This window comes from Anolis sagrei, chromosome 1, assembly GCF_037176765.1.
Source record: "Anolis sagrei isolate rAnoSag1 chromosome 1, rAnoSag1.mat, whole genome shotgun sequence".
Classification (NCBI taxonomy): Eukaryota; Metazoa; Chordata; class Lepidosauria; order Squamata; family Dactyloidae; genus Anolis; species Anolis sagrei.
Window position 1 is genome coordinate 258,208,613 of NC_090021.1, and position 18,801 is coordinate 258,227,413.

General features: G+C 38.5%; 1 protein-coding gene across 2 annotated transcripts in view; it reads right to left on the reverse strand.

The window, feature by feature from the left end:
* The window catches only part of ELP4 (elongator acetyltransferase complex subunit 4), a 182,188-nt gene that overhangs the window by 100,919 nt on the left and 62,468 nt on the right, over positions 1-18,801 (reverse strand). For both annotated transcript variants that reach the window (XM_067462690.1, XM_060766258.2), the window contains one exon: positions 17,236-17,424. In XM_067462690.1, coding sequence (XP_067318791.1) covers positions 17,236-17,424 — 189 coding nt within the window. The remainder of the gene's footprint in view (positions 1-17,235; positions 17,425-18,801) is intronic.

Genomic DNA, 18,801 nt, shown 5'->3' on the forward strand with positions numbered 1-18,801 from the left:
GATTAGGATCACCTTCATTTTTTGTCTCAATGAACCTACAGATTTTACCGTCATCACTGATTTCAGACATTTATTCAATGCCTCTACAATTTCCCTTCAAACACATAGAAAGAGAGAGAGAACTGAATGGCATGAGGGGAGCACCCTTGGCACTGATGTGGTTCCCATTTTGCCACCATGTTAAAATTTGACTTATCACTAATTGTTTTGGAGCTCTGTTATCATCACTAGGGTGTCAATTTAGATTTTCGTGAACATGGTTTTACCATGTTTGAAACTGTTTGGATATTTTGGAATATTTGATCAATATTTTGATTGATAAACTATGATTGCATTGTAGCAATAATGATGCTGAACAAGGACGACATAATATTACTGCAACATCATTTGGTTCTGTTCTGATTTAATTAATGAGAATTTAATTAATGAGAATTATACACTGACTGGGAATTTTATTAGTAAATTACTAATATGGTGATATTTAATTCTGTTGTAATGTTTGTATATCTTTTAGATTTTAAATTGTATTTAAATGCTCTGAATATAAGCTGCTTTGGGTCTCCTTGCGGAGAGAAAAAGTGGGGTATAAATAAAACATAATAACATAATAATAATAATAATAATAATAATAATAATTGTTATTAAAATGTGGCCCTAGGATAAATTAAATACTTCCATTATTTCAGAAATACAAAAAATACTCATAAGGAAACATATACATGGGTAGCTTCTTGGCAATGCAGCAAATATTAAAAAAAAACCCAATACACAAAAGAGCAATATCTTTATTAGCTAAAAAAATTCAGAAAATACATCATGCAAACTTTCAAAGATTCACTGGATTTTTCATTAGGCAAAGATGTTAAAACCACTCAGGAGAAGAAAAATGACAACATTTGAGTCACATTTTGTCTCAGATATTATTTCTTTTGTCTGTTAAGATGGTATCAAAGGATATCAATGCAGGTAAAGGTCTCACCTCTTCTTGGCTTTGTGGCAGTCAGTGACAAAGGCAATAAAAGGTAATAAATTGACAGCCTGGATCTCAACGGAAGTTACTTTTCTGTTGTTAATGGTGTTGGACTTTATTATCTGTTTTTATTGCCCTTTGTCCCTCCAGAAGTGAAGGGCTCATAATACTAAGCTGTTTCATCACTAAAAGCACAGAGAAATGGATCTGCAATTAGTGTATAGACTAAGTGGGGTGGCAGATACAGACAGTAGGGGGTAATTGTCATGGGGCACGTTGGAAGCAACAGCATGGGGAAATGTAATCATATTGTCCTTAGGTATGCTGGGGAAGATGTTGATAAGAAGGACCTTCTTGATGATTTTCTACAAAATGTTACATAGTTCACCTTACAAGGTCACCTAGACAAGAAGTGTTGAAGGGTTTCAATACATGAATAAGAAGGTAGTGTAGAGAGGAGTAGTTTGGACTTCTTAAAACACTGGGGAACACTTTAGGATGAGAGGAAAAGCTGGACAAAAGGCATAGCCTCTAACTGAAATGATATCAGACTTCTAAAGCTTTATATCACAGAGTCATTTTAAACTGATTCTGGTGGTAAAGTCAACATAACATGACAGCTTGCCATGGGGAAAACATACCTATCAAAGACATATGAAGAGGAATAATATATATTGTAATTTGTTTCCTAAAACTAAAAGCATCTGAGTCAAGATGGAAAAGGTGGAGTGCTTGCTTCTAGAGGAGACTACAAATATAGTGGGAATAACAGGTGGACTGGTGTGAACCAATGTGTTCACTACTGCCCTTAACTCAAACAGTCAGAGTGTTCATGAGGTAGAAAATGAGAGAAATCAAGGAGGCAACAGTAAAGATGTTAAGCGTTGTGTCTATAGCATTATAATGGTATAGTTATGACGTTATAGTAAGGGGTGACACTACTTAACCTAATTTAGACTAGGCAAATGAATAGGTCATGACATAAAAGGTAAAATTAGCAAATACCCAGAAAATTATTCAACAAAACAGATGGTCAGGAAACTAAACAGAGTGAAATTGATGATGAGTGGCTTTTGGAGAGGTGCTCATAACTTAGGTAGGGACATACTATCCAACAACTGGAAACAATGGATACAATACTACACCATCCTTCTATGAACAAGGTCAAAACCAATGATAGATTTCTATGGACAAGACAGAGATCCCTGATTCCTCCTATGTGCTCTCAAAATCTGCTGAGGTTGAAAAATCCGAAATTATATCTCCAGTTTTAGGGAATGACCAAATAACATGGCAAAAAAACCACTCAATGTAAGCAGTACACTGATTGGGGGGAAATCTATACATCAATCCATCTGAGCTTTCAAAACCTAAAAGATATCTTGAGTGTAATTATGAATATGTTAATTAAAATTTCATCTCAGTGTCTGGAAGTAGAAGAAAAAGAAAACTATGTTTTTTATTGTTTAAAATTAATGTTTTAATAATACTTGAGGAAGTAAAAGGCAGGAGGAAAAGAAAAAGATGGCTTTATAAATAGATTAATTCAATTAAAAAACAACAGCCTGAGTTTGCAGGACCTGCGTGGGGCTGTTGATTATACATATAGTGCCTTGGTGATTTCTTTTACATAGAGTCAGTGTTATATCAAAACTGAATTAAAAGCAATTAAAAAACAGAGAACCTACATATAGTTGTCCATCTGTATCCACATAATAAAATCAACTATAACTCAAAAAAAATTCTAAAACCAAATCTTGATTTTGCCACATGTCAAACACTATGTTGATGTTTAGTCATGCCCTGCTGTATTCTTCTGCCATTTCGTAGATTCTCTGGTTTTCTCTGGTACTCCTTTGATTTGTTAGCCATTTTATATAAGGGATATCATTTTACTATACCATTATATATAATTGTTCTTGGGCATCCACAGATTTCGATATCTAAAGGAGGTGTTGAAATCAAACTACAGTGGATACCAAGCGTCCACTGAATTGCATTACTGATTTTTCAAAACTTATGCACTGGGTTATTTTTAGGAGAAAGATGGAATATAAGGTAAATAAATGAACAAATCCCCAAAATAATACTGTATAGCTAGAAAAGGAGTTAAAGGGGGCAATCAAAATAATAATAAAAAACCAACAACTATCTTATTTGGGAAAGTTACAACATTTGAAGTGTTTAGTTTAGAATAAAAGGAAACAGAGGGATATACAGTTGGTACTCTACATCCATAGGCTTTGCATCCTCAGAACACAAAGTATTTCACAGGATGTGCTCACCTATGAGGTCCATATATCCCTTTATGAACACATTTGAGTTCTAAGATCTTCAAAAGATGCTCTACTTCATTAGTTTAGCTTTTTTTCATTAATTTAGCGGTAATAAGTGAGAGGACTTTCTTGGTGGCTGCTCCCAGTCTTTGGAACACCCTCCTTGCTTTCTTTCCACCAGCAAATAAAGATCTCCCTATTCTGTCTGACTTTTAGCAATCGGCTTTGTTGGTCATTTAATGATTTATTGTGCCTTTTACCTTATATTGAATTTTAAATGGTTTTAACTTTAGATTATATCTATAGAGTCCCATATTGGGGTAAAGGTGGGATATAAATGAAATTTATGACAACCTATCATTCAGGATGGACTGTGGACAAGAGTGGTAATGTATAGATATACCTCACTAAAAGAAACAGATGTGCTCCAGGGCATTCTTTGAACACAAAATATGGTGTCAGAGACAGAAATGACATAAAAAGAATAGGGATAGGTTTCTACTCCACAAAAAAAGAAGAGAAGTTCAATATGTTTCTGAATAGGCCAAAACACTTTGATCCTTCTTGAGACCATCTGAATACTTCTTCAGTAAGGGATTCTGCTGATTATGTTGCCTGTTGCAGTCAGGTACACACAGGCTTTTATGGTATTGTTTACTGGCACTGCTGAGTGTGAAGGGGAACCAGCATAAAATACCTGTTTAAAAGAACTCACTGTCAACAGCTTTGTTAACTAAGACCTGTCAATAAGTCATTGTAGTTGTAGTAAACTTTTTAACTGCCTTACAATAGGTCAACTTATTTGTTCATCTAGCCATGTACTGTCTGTTCAGAAGTGGGATGGGGAATAATCTGACACCCTCCTCCCAAGGTGTTGTTGAACTGTAACTCCTGCATTACTCACCATTGGTTGTACTGATTAGGAATTTTGGAAGCTTAGGTCCTACAAAGGCATGATTCCAATCACCAGTCTATTCTATCAAGCTTACTCTGAACAACCTTGGTATGAGGAAAGGAAATATATAAAGAATGTTGTTATTGTTGCCATTTTGTGCCTTCAAGCCATCTCCAACTTTTGGCAACACTAGCATGAACCTATTATGGTTTTTCTTGGAAAGATTTGTTCAAAGGGTTTGCCTTTCTTTTTCAATGAGTCTGAGATGGTATGACTTGCCCAAATCATCCAGTGTATTTCCATAACTAAGGGGGAATTTGAGGCCCAATCTCCATAGGCCAATGCTCAGACCATAACACCATGCTACTCTCGCCAAAGAATGTTTTACCAGTTATAATTGAATTTTGTCATGTGTTCTAAATATAGATTACATATTTGAGGCAACATCTAAATTCTTGTTGAAAACACGGTATATTTTTGTGTTACTTCCGGTTTAAGAAATATTATCCATATGTAAACCTGTGTATTCCTCCTGTTTCCCTAAAAGAGAGAATTAACTAATCAAGCACATGCTTTCATGCATACTGAGTCACCAAGAAGCAAAAATAAAACAGAGCATCCATCTGATGTCTGTGATCACGTGATAGATTAAAGATACCAAATTTTAAAATCAGTTTACATTAATCCTTTATTGAGTATAAAATTATAGCCTGTCATCAGGAACAGACTGGCAAAGCTCAGTCCAGATGGGAGACTGGCTGGGAAAAAAAGATGAAATAGGTGGGAAAATTATGGGATTCACACAAAAGACATGACTGCTCCCTCTGCTGGCAAAGCCCTCTTCTGCTTTAATTTTTAACTAATGACTAGTTTTTCTTTAATTATATATGAGGCAGTCAATAAATAATTCAGAGTGTTCCTTCTTTGGTCTGTTGCTGTGTGTTTTCACATTTTGAACTCATGGTGCCCTATTTTACTAGAATAATGTTTAAGAATGGAAATTGCTGAAGCATAGCATCTAATCACTTTGAACATTTTAGTATCAGTGATTTTTTTTAAAAAGCAGTTTTAAAATAATGTAATACATTTATATATAGTTTGTAAGTGTTAGAAGTCAAAACTACAATGTGCAAATGTATAAAAGCAGATTTTTATGTCTATAGTGTACAAATATATCTGAATTATGAATTTTATCAACAGAAAATGTGCAAGGATAAAAGGGAGTACAGATTTTGAAGCTATTGTCAGACATACTTTGAAAATGTTTCTTATTTTTTCACACACACATTAATATGACCAATTAAAATCACTTAACAAATGTCTGTTGTATGGTTTGGACTCAAAAGAAAAGGTCCCCCAAACAGGAGGGATCAGATTTTTTTCCACCCACTGTTTTTGTCTGAACCCTGGCTGAAAAGCTACTCCAGCTCCCAGCTTTCCAGAAGGCTCCATCCCAGGAATCCATGTCTGCCATTTGGTTTGCTGATTTTAATCTCTCAGGACTTTCTTACAGTGGCTCCACTATGCTGAACTGGCACTTGCTTCAAGAAGTGAGTTATTATTAAACTTGTAGGTCAATTGTGGCACTAACAAGTCTTTGGAAGCTTTCAGCCACAGTGTACAATTTGCTGGTCTAATTAAATATTAATTCTAAGTGTTACATTTTGTGGCTAAGAGCTTTTATTTTCCATCATCAGTCTGGAACAGAAAGAGGTTACAAGGCTAATTTAATTTCCCCCCCTTTCAGCATTAAAGCTTAACTACACAGGGCACAAAAACATCATTAAAGATGCAGCATTCCTTTGTATTGCAATTATCAAGTAATTAATAGAATATATCTAAAATTGAAAGATAAGCAGTTATTCAGAAAAAGCAAAGATTCATACAGTTTATAAAGCAAGTAGAAAGTAGAAATTGTGGAAAGTTGGATCATATATTAATGGTATTAAATCAGTTTGAATATACAAAGAAGCAGGAATCACACCATCATTTTTATAGCTTATCATGTTATTTACAAATCATTTCAATAATATATGTGCTAACTTTGTTTTCATTTTCTAAATACAGATAGTCAATTCTTAATTGCTGTCCTAATAGACTTTCACTTCCTTTCTCATCCTTGTCCAAGTAGGTTCCCACATTTTGCGCTAGTAACAGTGTCATCCATGCCTGTACACTCAGCATTATATTAACTACCAAGCTCAGCCAAAATACTCCATATGCCTAAACAGATGAATACTCACCATACTGTGACAGGCCATCAACTGTGCCTATGCCTTGAGAAAGTTACAGAATGCTTAAACAAATAAGTCTCTTATTTCTTTACACCTCATGTCAGAACTTGTTTTATAACTTGTTTTATTGCTTATTAATCTCAAGATCATATAATTGGGAAACTACCAAATGCATCATCAATTGTAAGTCCTCAGTTCCCTAAATGGCACTAAAAATACTTGCACTGCAAAGGCTTCAAGGGGTAGTTTTTAATTTTGATACAACACTCTTGATACTGAATAAAAATTGTCTTTCCCCAAAATATCGAAGTGTATTTTTCTATCCTATTATTGCATGGATAAATTATTTCTTTTTTTAAAAAAAAAAAATCTATCTATAGTGGCAGGATGTACAACAATTTCCCTACCTCTTCTGAATATCTTTAAAGTATCTGAGCACTTTCTCATAACTCCAGCACTCTTCATCCTTTTCTAAGATCAAATTTCATTATTCTTTTCAACCTTTCCTCATTTTTAATTCCACTTCAAAAGTTCTGTATCTCCTTCCATTTTTTTCTGATTTGCGAACATCTAATTTAAAACAGGGATAGAACATAATGAGAATACTGCTCTAGTTGAAATTTTTGCTAGAGCTGAATACATATAAACAATAAAATTATACAAGTTACTGAAAATAATACTTGGATGTATTCCCTCCAATGTATTCATCAATTACAAATCATAATTTCTTGTCATTTTTTAAGTAAGGAGGAGGAGAAATGTGCTTCAACACAGTTACGATGTATTCAGTATTCAGAGGGCAACCAATAAATAGGAAGGCTCATTCTCTCACCCTTCCCACAGTCTCCCTTGTTCCCCTTGTCTGAATTTTTGGAACAGCATGGGATGGGGGACAAAGGATGCTAGAAATGAAAGGTCTTTTCCAAATTCAGGCACAAGGGTCCTTCTGTGATTGGAAAGAGCAACATATAGGTGTCCAACAGTTGATGTTGGCTGATACCTCCCCCCTCCCTGACTACAGCCCTCTGATATCCATGTCAACCTATAGTCAAGGGACCACCCATTTCAAAACAGTATTGTTTGTGTCTGCAAACTGTGGTGGAGGCTCCTTCTTTGGAGGCTTTTAAACAGAGACTGAATGGCCATCTGACAAGGGTGCTTTGAATGCAATTTTCCTGCTTCTTGGCAGGGGGTTGGACTGGATGGCCCACAAGTTCTCTTCCAACTCTGTGATTCTATGTACCCGTAGAAGTCTGCTGATATAACTGTGTGAGGGAATATCTTAGGTGTGGTTAAGAGATTGCGAGAAGCCTGCAAGATTCTCTCTCCTTCCATTCATCTTCTTCACTCCTGTCATGAGTGAAAATATGGATACTGATTTCCTATAGTCAAACTCACAAATAACAATCTGGAAAATTAACTAATATCGGGAGAAAACATTCCATTCAGGCACATGGTTTATGGTAGACAACATATCTTGAGAAAATGACTTTCAGTGGACTTGGGGCATATCCACCATGCAGAATTAACATTGATTTATCCCACTTTAATTGCTATAGTTATACCCCAGATAATATTGAGAGTTGTAGTTTCATGAGTGCTCTCTGGTTTCATAGTGTGATCCTTTAAGTTGCTTCTGACTTTGGATGATGACTCTGGAGACCAAAGTTCAAATCCCTGCTCAGCCATGAAAGCCCACTTGTTGATCTTGGCAAGTCGCATTCTCAGTTCTTGTGGGTTTTTTCGGGCTATATGGCCATGTTCTAGAGGCATTTCTCCTGACGTTTCACCTGCATCTATGGCAAGCTTCCTCAGAGGGTGAGGTCGCATTCTCTTATCCTCAAAGAAAGGCAGAGGTAAATCCCCTCTGAACAAATCTTGCCAAGAAAACCCTGTGATAGGTTCACTTTATGGTTGGGAACAACTTGAAGGCACAAAACAACAACAAATGGAAACTTAATGGTGAAATATCTTGGTCTATGGTACCTTAAACAGTATTCATTCATTCATTTTAAAGTCAGAATATTGTTATATTAGTTCTATAGAGTTTCTTAATTTCTAAAAATAAAGACTGTGCATATGTGCCTTCACATTGCCTGTCCACTTATGGTGATCCCATGAATTTCATAAGAGTTTTCTTAGGTGAGGAATACTCATAGTTGGTTTGTGAATTCCTTCCTCTGAAATATACCTAATAACACCTTGTATTTGTTGGCAGTCACCCATCAAGGTACTAACCAGAGCTGATCCCACAGAGTCCAAATTCTAACAGATCTGGTGAGTTTAAGGTATTTAGGGAAACTGAAGACAAAAAGTTAACACAAAGAAATTAACAGACATATAAAGCCTGCCCTATCTGGTAATCACAAATCAAGAAATAATCTATGACTATCTATTTGATAGTCATAGACAATATTCCAAAGCAATTTAGTTTATTTGAAATGGACTTTAGTTACAGTAATGCATATCACGAACACAAAAGTCTACAGATGTGAACAGGTCTGTTTCTGGGGCTTTTGGTTCTGCTGGAAAACACAATGTAACATGCGTTTGCTTCAGTGAATTCAAAGCAGCAAAGTATTAATAATTCACCTTCTACATTTTTAAACATATCATATGAAATAATGAAAACATCACACCAAACACTGTCTCACTAGGTCCTTGAGGAATCCAAGAAAGCTTATTAATACTGACTTTTCATTAAACAATTTCCCATGATATTTGCTGACCAATAACTCCATTCCATTATGAAACAGGTCCAGTCTACAGTAAATAAAGTAAAGTATCATCACTATATTTTTTCAGATGATCTCATCTTAAAAGTACTGCCTTTAAAAGTATTTGCTTGTGAAATTACATATTATAGAGTGTTCTGTAACAAAGTTATTTCCAAACGGTATTTGCTGTTATAGTTTTTAAAAAGATAGTTGGGTCTATAGTTTGCCATCCATACACAGTTGGAATTTCCTCCTTGCCCCGCAACAGTCTGCTTTGAGGTCTTGGGTATTCCTTAGGTTGAGATAAGTAACCTTTCCAAGTTCTGGATGCAGCAGGGAGAAGAAGAGAATTAGAGAAGCAATTGTAAACAAGGAACAGTGGACTCACTTTCACTAGATGTTTTAGTCTGGTTTTAGTCTGGTTCCTGCTTCTTGGCAGGGGGTTGGACTAGATGGCCCACGAGGTCTCTTCCAACTCAGTGATTCTATGATTCTATGGTCACTGCTCTTCTCTCATTGCTGATTCCTGAGCTACATAATATATCTGCTCCAATGATCCCTAACTTTCAGGAGATGCTTTTTTGGCACTTTCCCACAAGCAGCTTCCATTTGGACATCTAAGTCTATCTATTTACTATTAGGTAAAGGTTGTGCCCTGTCATTAAGTCCAGTCTTGTCTGACTCTGGGGGTTGGTGCTCATCTCCATTTCTAAACTGAAGAGCCAGCGTTGTCCGTAGACAACTCCAAGGTCATGTGGCCAGCATGACTGCATGGAGCGGCATTACCTTCCCGCCGGTACATATTGATCTACTCACATTTGCATGTTTTCAAACTGCTAGGATGACAGAAGCTGGGGCTGACAGCAGGAGCTCACGCCGCTTCCCGGATTCCAACCTGCAACCTTTCGGTCAACAAGTTCAGCAGCTCAGTGCTTTAACCCACTGCGCCACTGGGGGCTTATAATATTTATTATTATAAGGCACAATTGACAAAAAAACCAAAACTAAACCAAAACCAAAAAAGCCAATAAAGTGTGCAACAAAATAGGTATCTTACAAAAGCCCACTGCTATGATTCAACCTAAGGGCATATTTAATATCTGAAATCATTGTAAAAAGTCATTTAATTCATATTCCTATAAAATAGATCCCATTATAGCTCTATTTGACTGGTGATTTGTAATACGTTTTTAATTTATCTAATTATAGAAGTTTTTTTTTAAAAAAGAACCATTATTTGATAGTCATAGACAAGATTTGCAAATTTCCTTGAAGCAAGTTTAGCATTATGTAACACACATAGATTTCTCTGTCAACATGGACCACAAATGATGAAATGAAAACATGGGACCAGAGAACTGTCAGGTTGATACATTGTGTAGTAGGCTTGTGTATTTCGGTTGAACCTTGATCTGTTTCTGCTGGCCAGATACCATTAGACACCCATATCCATTAGACACCCATATCTTTGCCTCCTTGAGTGCTGCATGCTTCCGAAAAGGATAAGAGGAGCTGTGATCAGCTGCGACGTGGTTCCGTTATGGACAGGAAACTGTTCTGACTGGCCCCGTGACATTACGGCCATCCAACCGAGGAGAAGAAGCCGAACTGGTCAAAGCAAAACGGCTAAATTGGATCAGTGCACAAGCCTATTGTGTAGTACTCAGTACTCAGTTTGGATTGAAAAATGCATTATATGAATTTTTAGCTGTTTTAGCTGCTGTTTGACAATGTTAGCCTGAAATGTTCTGTGGGGGTTTTCCTAAAAGCTGCGAGCATGCATCAAATAAATAAATACCGTATATTCCGGGGTACAAGACGACTTTCTAAGCCAGGAAAATCATCTCAAAAGTGGGGAGTCGTCTTGTACCCCGGTATAAATTTTTTGGCATCATTTTTCCCTCGTCTCCCTCGCCCTTGGCGTCCCCGCATGGTGGAGCCTGAGGAGGAGGGAGGGCGGGAGGGAGGGGGCGAGGAGGAGCAGCGGCAGGCTACGCTACCAACCTGGCAGCATGGTAGCCTACTGGGCTGTCTTCACCCTCGCCGGCATTGACTTGGCTCCGCCTCCCGCCTCTAATCCCAGAACAGCTGCTGCAGGAGCCAAAGCCGGAGGGGCGGGGGCGGGGCCTCTGGCTGCTCCGCCCCGCCCCCGCGGAGGGTCCCGCCCCCGGTCCCGCCCCCCTGCGGAGGCTGCAACTCCTGCTGCTTTACCAGGCCGGCGGGGGGTGTTTGCATGCTGTAATGTCCCCTCCGCCACTGGTCTGCTGCTAGCTCCACCTCTGGCCTCAAAGCCAGAGCAACTGCCGAGGGAACCAAAACCGGAGCGGGGAGGCAGTGGGAGAAGAGGACCCCGCCCCTCGCGGCCCCACCCACACTCTGGTTTTGGTTCCCTCGGCAATTGCTCTGAACTTGAGGCCAGAGGCAGAGCTAGCAGCAGACCAGTGGCGGAGGGGACATTACAGCATGCAAACACCCCCGCCGGCCTGGTAAAGCAGCAGGAGTTGAAGGGGGCGGGGCCCTCTGCGGGGGCGGGGTGGACCAGCCAGAGGCCCCGCCCCCGCCCCTCTGGCTTTGGCTCCCTCCTGCAGCAGCTGTTCTGAGATGGAGGCCGGAGGCGGAGCCAAGTCAATGCCGGCGAGGATGAAGACAACCCAGTAGGCTACCACTCTGCCTGCCGCTCCTCCTCCTAGCCCCCTCCCTCCCTCCCTCCCCCCTCCCTAGGACTTCCTCTCACATATTTATACCCAGCTCTTTAAGCCACTCCTCATAGGACTTGTTCTCCAGACCCTTGATCTGCTCTCTCCTCCCTATGGCTTCTTCTCACATATTTATACATGGCTCTCAGCATGTCTCCTCTCAGCCTTCTCTTCTTCAGACTAAACATACCCAGCTCTTTAAGCCACTCCTCATAGGGCTTGTCCTCCAGACCCTTGATCTGCTCTCTCCTCCCTATGACTTCTTCTCACATATTTATACATGGCTCTCATCATGTCTCCTCTCAGCCTTCTCTTCTTCAGACTAAACATACCCAGCTCTTTAAGCCACTCCTCATAGGACTTGTTCTCCAGACCCTTGATCTGCTCTGTCCTCCCTATGACTTCTTCTCACATATTTATACATGGCTCTCATCATGTCTCCTCTCAGCCTTCTCTTCTTCAGACTAAACATGCCCAGCTCTTTAAGCCGCTCCTCATAGGGCTTGTCCTCCAGACCCTTGATCTGCTCTCTCCTCCCTATGACTTCTTCTCACATATTTATACATGGCTCTCAGCATGTCTCCTCTCAGCCTTCTCTTCTTCAGACTAAACATACCCAGCTCTTTAAGCTGCTCCTCATAGGGCTTGTTCTCCAGACCCTTGATCATTTTAGTCACCCTTTTCCTCTGGACACATTTCAGCTTGTCAACATCTCCCTACAGTTGTGGTGCCCAGAATTGGACACAATGTAATTCCAGGTTTGGTCTAACCAGAGCAGAATAGAGCATGGGGAGCATGACTTCCCTGGATCTAGACGCTATGCTCCTATTGATGCAGGCCAAAATCCTATTGGGTTTTTTTGTTTGTTTTTTTGCCACCGCATGACATTGTTGGCTCATGTTTAACTTGTTGTCCACAAGGACCCCAAGATCTTTTTCACACATACCGCTCTCGAGCCACGCGTCCCCCAACCTGTATCTTTGCATTTCATTTTTGACAGAAGTCAAACTGGAAAGCTCTTATTTACCCAGGGTCCCCATTCCTCTTTTCTGATCTCTTTTCCCCTTCTAACAATTAAACATCACCTGGCTGTGTTCTTGAGAAACTCTAAATCAATTCAAGCTGTCACGGTGATTTAAGGATGTAGACATGTCAAGATGTGACCCAGTAAACATGTGCCATGCCAAATGCTACATTTCTGAAGGATGAGGGTCCAATCTGCCCCTCTCTTCTGATAGGAGGTCCTGATTTATAAAGACTGCTTATAGATAAAAATTCTACAAATGCTTTGCCTTCACCTCAGTACTCATAGTACAAAGCCTGACTTCTATTTGCATGCAAGCTTCTATGTCAACATAAATGTAATCTTAACCATTTAAAGTCTGCTTCCATACTTGCCAGCATGATGTAAAGGACCCAGAGTGTAAATGAAATTCAAGGGAGGAAGAACAACTATAATGTCCAATGTAAGGTACAATGTCCCTCTCATAGGAACCTTCATGTCATAAGCATTTGAATTAAAATTACCATATTGAATTCAAATGTGATTTTAAAAAAAAAATTATTTGGTGTGCATTGGAAGAGGGGTGGTCTTATACGGCGAGTATATCCCAAACTCTATATTTTAACTGGAAAAGTTGGGGGTCGTCTTATACGCCCAGTCGTCTTATATGCCGGAATATACGGTAAACAAATAAATTCTTCTTATTCAAGCAGGATTTTAAAGAAGAAGTTTTTAAAGATCAAGTCAGGGGGTACTGTGGTTTTTAGCTTTGAATATGTTTTAATGGATTTTAATTGATTTTTTAAAATACCGTTATGCTAAATTCTGTTTTAATGTTTGCATATTTGTACATTTTAAATTGTGTTGTAATACTTTTAATGCAAGCTGCTTTGAGTCCCCTTTAGGAGAGATAAAGCAGGGTATAGAAACATATAACAACAACAACAACAACATGATGTTTATAGGACTGCATTAAATCTGCTTATTTTACATGAAGTGGAAAAGTGAAAACATGTTTGTATTTTAAACAAAGGCCCTTTCCTTCTATTTTTAATCCACTCACAAATCCCAACAACAGGGTTGTGAGAAGCTAAGTAGTGAGAATGTGAGCAGCTGCTGTTCTTCGAACTCAAAAGTCTGCCCAGCGCTTTAGACGGAGAGACCGCATGTTCGGCTGTCCTCTCATCTTGCCATCCTCGCCAATTAACTATTAACGTGGAGGGCTGGACACATGCTCTGGGGGCTCTTGAACAGGCTTCGTGGAGACTTGAACAACTACACAGCAGGGCTCTGGGAACGGAGTAATGTGGGATACAGGGAAACCTCAGCCGCTTTGCTCCTCCTAATGAGAGTTCACTCTGCAGTTTAAGCAGCCTGTTAAGTTATTGCTCAACCGAGTCATTGCTTAACAGGGAGGGAATGCTTGATATCTGACTGTTTTTGGAAATGCTTATGTTTCCACATCCAGGGCAAATATTATATTAAATAAATAAACACAACCCTTTGGCCCTAAACATAGGAAGCACTGAACACCAAAACTAATATTAAATAAAATATATTGGGAAAATGGTGGCACGACAATTCAGCTGACAGCAACGGGTTCCACTAGTAAATAGAACACTACTTTACTATTTAAAAATTATCATGCTTAAAATACGGATACATTTCAATAAATCCTTTAATACAGTGGTTCTCAACCTTCCTAATGCAGCGACCCCTTAGTACAGGTCCTCATGTTGTGGTGACCCCCAACCATAATGCTATTTTCGTTGCTACTTCACAACTGTAATTTTGCTACTGTTATGAATCGTAATTAAATATCTGATATGCAGGATGTATTTTCAGTCACTGGACCAAATTTGGCACAAATACCCAATACGCCCAAATTTGAATACTGGTGAGGTTGGGGGTGATTGATTTTGTCATTTGGTAATGCTGGAGTTGCTGGGATTTATAGTTCACCTAAAATCAAAAAGCCTTCTGAACTCTACCAATGATGGAATTGAATCAAACTGGGCACACAGAATTCCCATGACCAAGAGAAAATACTAGAAAGGTCTAGTAGACACTGACCTTGAGTTTTTTGGAGTTGTAGTTCACCTACATCCAGAGAACACTGTAGACTCAAGCGATGATGGATATAGATCAAACTTGGCACAAATACTCAATATGCCCAAATGTGAACACTGGTGGAGTTTGGAGAAAATAGACCTTGCCATTTGGGAGTTGTAATTGTTGGGATTTATAGTTCACCCACAATGAAATAGCATTCTGAACCTCACCAATAGAATTGGACCAAACTTTCCACACAGAACCCCCATGACCAACAGAAAATACTATGTTTTTCTGATGGTCTTTGGAGAACCCTCTGATACCCCCTCGCGATCCCCACGGGGGTCCCGACCCCCAGGTTGAGAAACACTGCTTTAATACCAATACAGAAATTGAAAATGTGAAATTATAAGGTAAAAACCGGAAGCCTGAATTAGCTGACTCTAGCTTTCCTAAGTTCAAAGTCTCAGGTACAGTGGGCCCTTGGTACCCATCTGGCTTTAGTTCCAGAACCCCTTGTTTTTAACAACATTCATAGATGTTCAAGTCCCATTACACACAAAGACGTGGTAAAATGATGTTCCTTATATAAATTGGCAAAGGTTTGCTTTCTGGATTTAAAAAAAAATTAAGCCATGGATGTCTAACACAAAATCTGTGGATACAGAGGGCTGACTGTTCAGGCAGGCATCACAAGACGTCATTGCAGGGAATGTCTGTACAGCTTACTTTCCACTCTTTCACTGTCCTCATGTACAATGCAAATTACATATAACCACAGCATGAGTAATATGCATGATGCAGAAATAAGTATTGGTCAGAATGAAGGTGACAGTTGTGTAGTTTTAATTCCTTAATATGTTCCCTCAGATTGCACCCATTTTTGTTGACATGGATCAGGGCCCTATTCACTTCCTGTGATTGCCCTGCCTGTTTTTGACTAAACTGAGTCTTATAAATACACACGTTGTTAGATCCCTGAAAAGCATCGCTGTATTAGTGGAAGTAGATTACATTTACATACTTTTTTAGTTGCACGCGGCTTACAATAAATAAAAAATGTATATGGTGAACTTCAAAAGCAATTTTAACGGAATACAAAAATGGGATTAATGGGAAGGAGATGGCTATGGCTTTAATGCATATATATATATATATATATATATATTAGGGCTGGGCAACCACGGAAAAATTTGTTTCTAAACTCAATTCATTTTTTGGGGTTTTTTGCGTTTCGATATTTAAAAGAATTCCGAAAATTTTCTTTAAAAAAGTTCGATATTTACGAAATTTTGTAAAATTACGAAACAATACAAAACGAATACGAAACGAATACGAATCGATTCGTTAATGGCGGACGCAACCGCGCAATACGCTAAAAAACCTCCATATGGGACAGGGGGAACTTCTGAAGCTTCCCTCTCCCTCTGTTGTTGACTGTTGGTGTGATATTTATAATTTTTTTTCACTAATTAAACAAACAACAGCTATAAAACTTGCCCCAGACATGCGGAAATAATAACGAAACGATTTCGAAACGAATACGAAACGAATACGAAGCAATTACGAAACGAATTGAAAAATTCGTTTCGTTTTTTAGATGCTCCTGAATGGTTTGTTATCGCTTCATAACCAAAAAAAAATAACGAATTTTTAACGAATTACGAAATTACGAAACGAAACCGCCCAGCCCTTATATATATATATATATATATGTATATATATATCTGTTTTGCACTTAATTTGGTACACTTTTAGTAGAATTTTAAAAATCTAGGAAACTCCAACTGCAAAGGAGGATTTCCAATCACACTTATTTGGCTCCATTATATTATGAATTATTATTTAATAGGAAATGTTGAAAGAAATTCAGTATTTCAATAATGCAGCAACATAATAATAATAATAATAATAATACTTTATTTATACCCCGTCACCATCTCCCCAAGGGGACTCGGGGCAGCTTACATGAGGCCAAGCCCAACAACACATCAGTAAAACAACAAAGCAGTAAGCAAATAAAACAATACAATTAATATAACTCACATATAAGCAATAACACACAACATTTTAAACCTTATGGCGGGCCAGATGTAATAAATTAATTTCTTTAAAATAAACACTGGGCGTGAACAGAGGTAGGATGTATCCAAACAGGAGGGTTTTAAAAGATAATGTAGGGAGACCAACCCAATGGGTAGTTAAAGTGCTTCTGAGGAAAATTGCAGAGAATTAATCAGAGCAGGGCATTGTTTCCTTTATTCAGGGAAGGTACACTGGAATAGCCACTGCATAACAATATTCTATGGTGAATTCTGATAATTAACTATACTAACTAACTGTATTTTTGTATACCCACAGAAATTATTTATAGCAACTGGGCTACACCTACCTGGATGAGATGAGCTGGAACTGTGATCATACAAGCAGACAAAGATGTTCTGAGGAGACCACGGAGAGCGTACAGAAATTTGGTGAGTCTATTAATACTCTGTGGATTTTCAGTACAACAAATATCATCACCCCACAGTACTGATCCAAGGCTCTGAATTCCAATTCTTAAAATGTTCCTTTCTTTTTTCTGTGAAATATATATTTTAAAAAATAGGTAATGTAAATTGAAAAAAACTAATTTGATAGCAAAAATCTGACATTCCAAAATGTTTCCCCAGCTGCCTAGCACTTCTCAAGGTGCTACAATTCAATGCTGTGTAAAATCTTTGAGTGTCTTCCCATTTTCTATGAGAGGCTACTTCAGCCTAAGGGCAGGGCAGGGCCTTTCTTGAGTAATGACATGGCCATAGCAATCAGATAATCTTTGGGGTACAATTCAGAAGAGGCTATGGGGAATGGAATGTCTGTACAGGTTATCCCTAATCTGAATTTTTTGGAGTTGAAGTGTTTAGGATGTTTGTGTGGGGGATTTTGGAATATTTGTATTTGCAAACACATATTGCCATATCCTGGAGATGGAATCCAAATCTGAACATGAAATGCATTTATACATCTTATATACATACACTACCTGGAAGTAATCTTATACACAACATTTGTGTACACCGAACCCTGAAAAAGTGAAAATACCACTTTCCCAACAAACAATGGGGACAATTTTGAATTTTGAAATTTTTGGAATTCTAGATAAGGGATGCTCAACTTCTGTCTGTCATCTGGGGATGTCATGCGGAACAATGCCACATCACAGCTGAATGCATACCTGCTCAATTGTCCATACCTATCAAGTGAATGGAAGTCCAGCACCATAGCTACTTCCTCCAACAACACAACAGGTGCTTTGTGTCATGTAGGATCAGTATAACAGGATTGTCGGCTATACTCTTGAGGTCTTTTTTGGTATTTCAGTAACTGGAATCTTGTTCATTTGTTCCAAGTACAGCAGGCTCACTGAACCTACTGTTAACTGTGTCAACACATAAGTAAATCCAGTTGATTCAATGTGTCTACTTTTGTGAGGAACTGCAACAGGATTTAGACTAATGTATGTTTGTGTAGTCTTTTCAGTGACTGTATTGGAACTCCCTTATAGAAAGCTTGATGTCTTTCCACTTGGTTGTCAAAACCTCCCTTTTCAGGAAGCTTTTTGAATGATATTGTTATTCTCTTAATAAATTGTTTCAACTTACTATCACCTGCCTAAGGCCTAAATCTAGCAATGCACTAGTGTTGCACAGTGCATTCTTTCCCCTGTAGCCTTTAGAGCTTCCTGAAAACTGGCTCCAGAGGATTTCACAGGCCCCCAGATCTGTCTATATGGTACATAAGGACAGCAGTGGGAAAGGAACACTAACCTTTATCACATCTGCTGGATTTCACTTTTTTGACAGTGGAAGTAAGGTCTGAATCTTGCCCAAGATAAAATATTTGTAATGGATGGTTGTGTAATTTTTCTCTCCGTTTTAGCGTTTCAGTGTTCCATTGCTATTTCATAGTATAATTT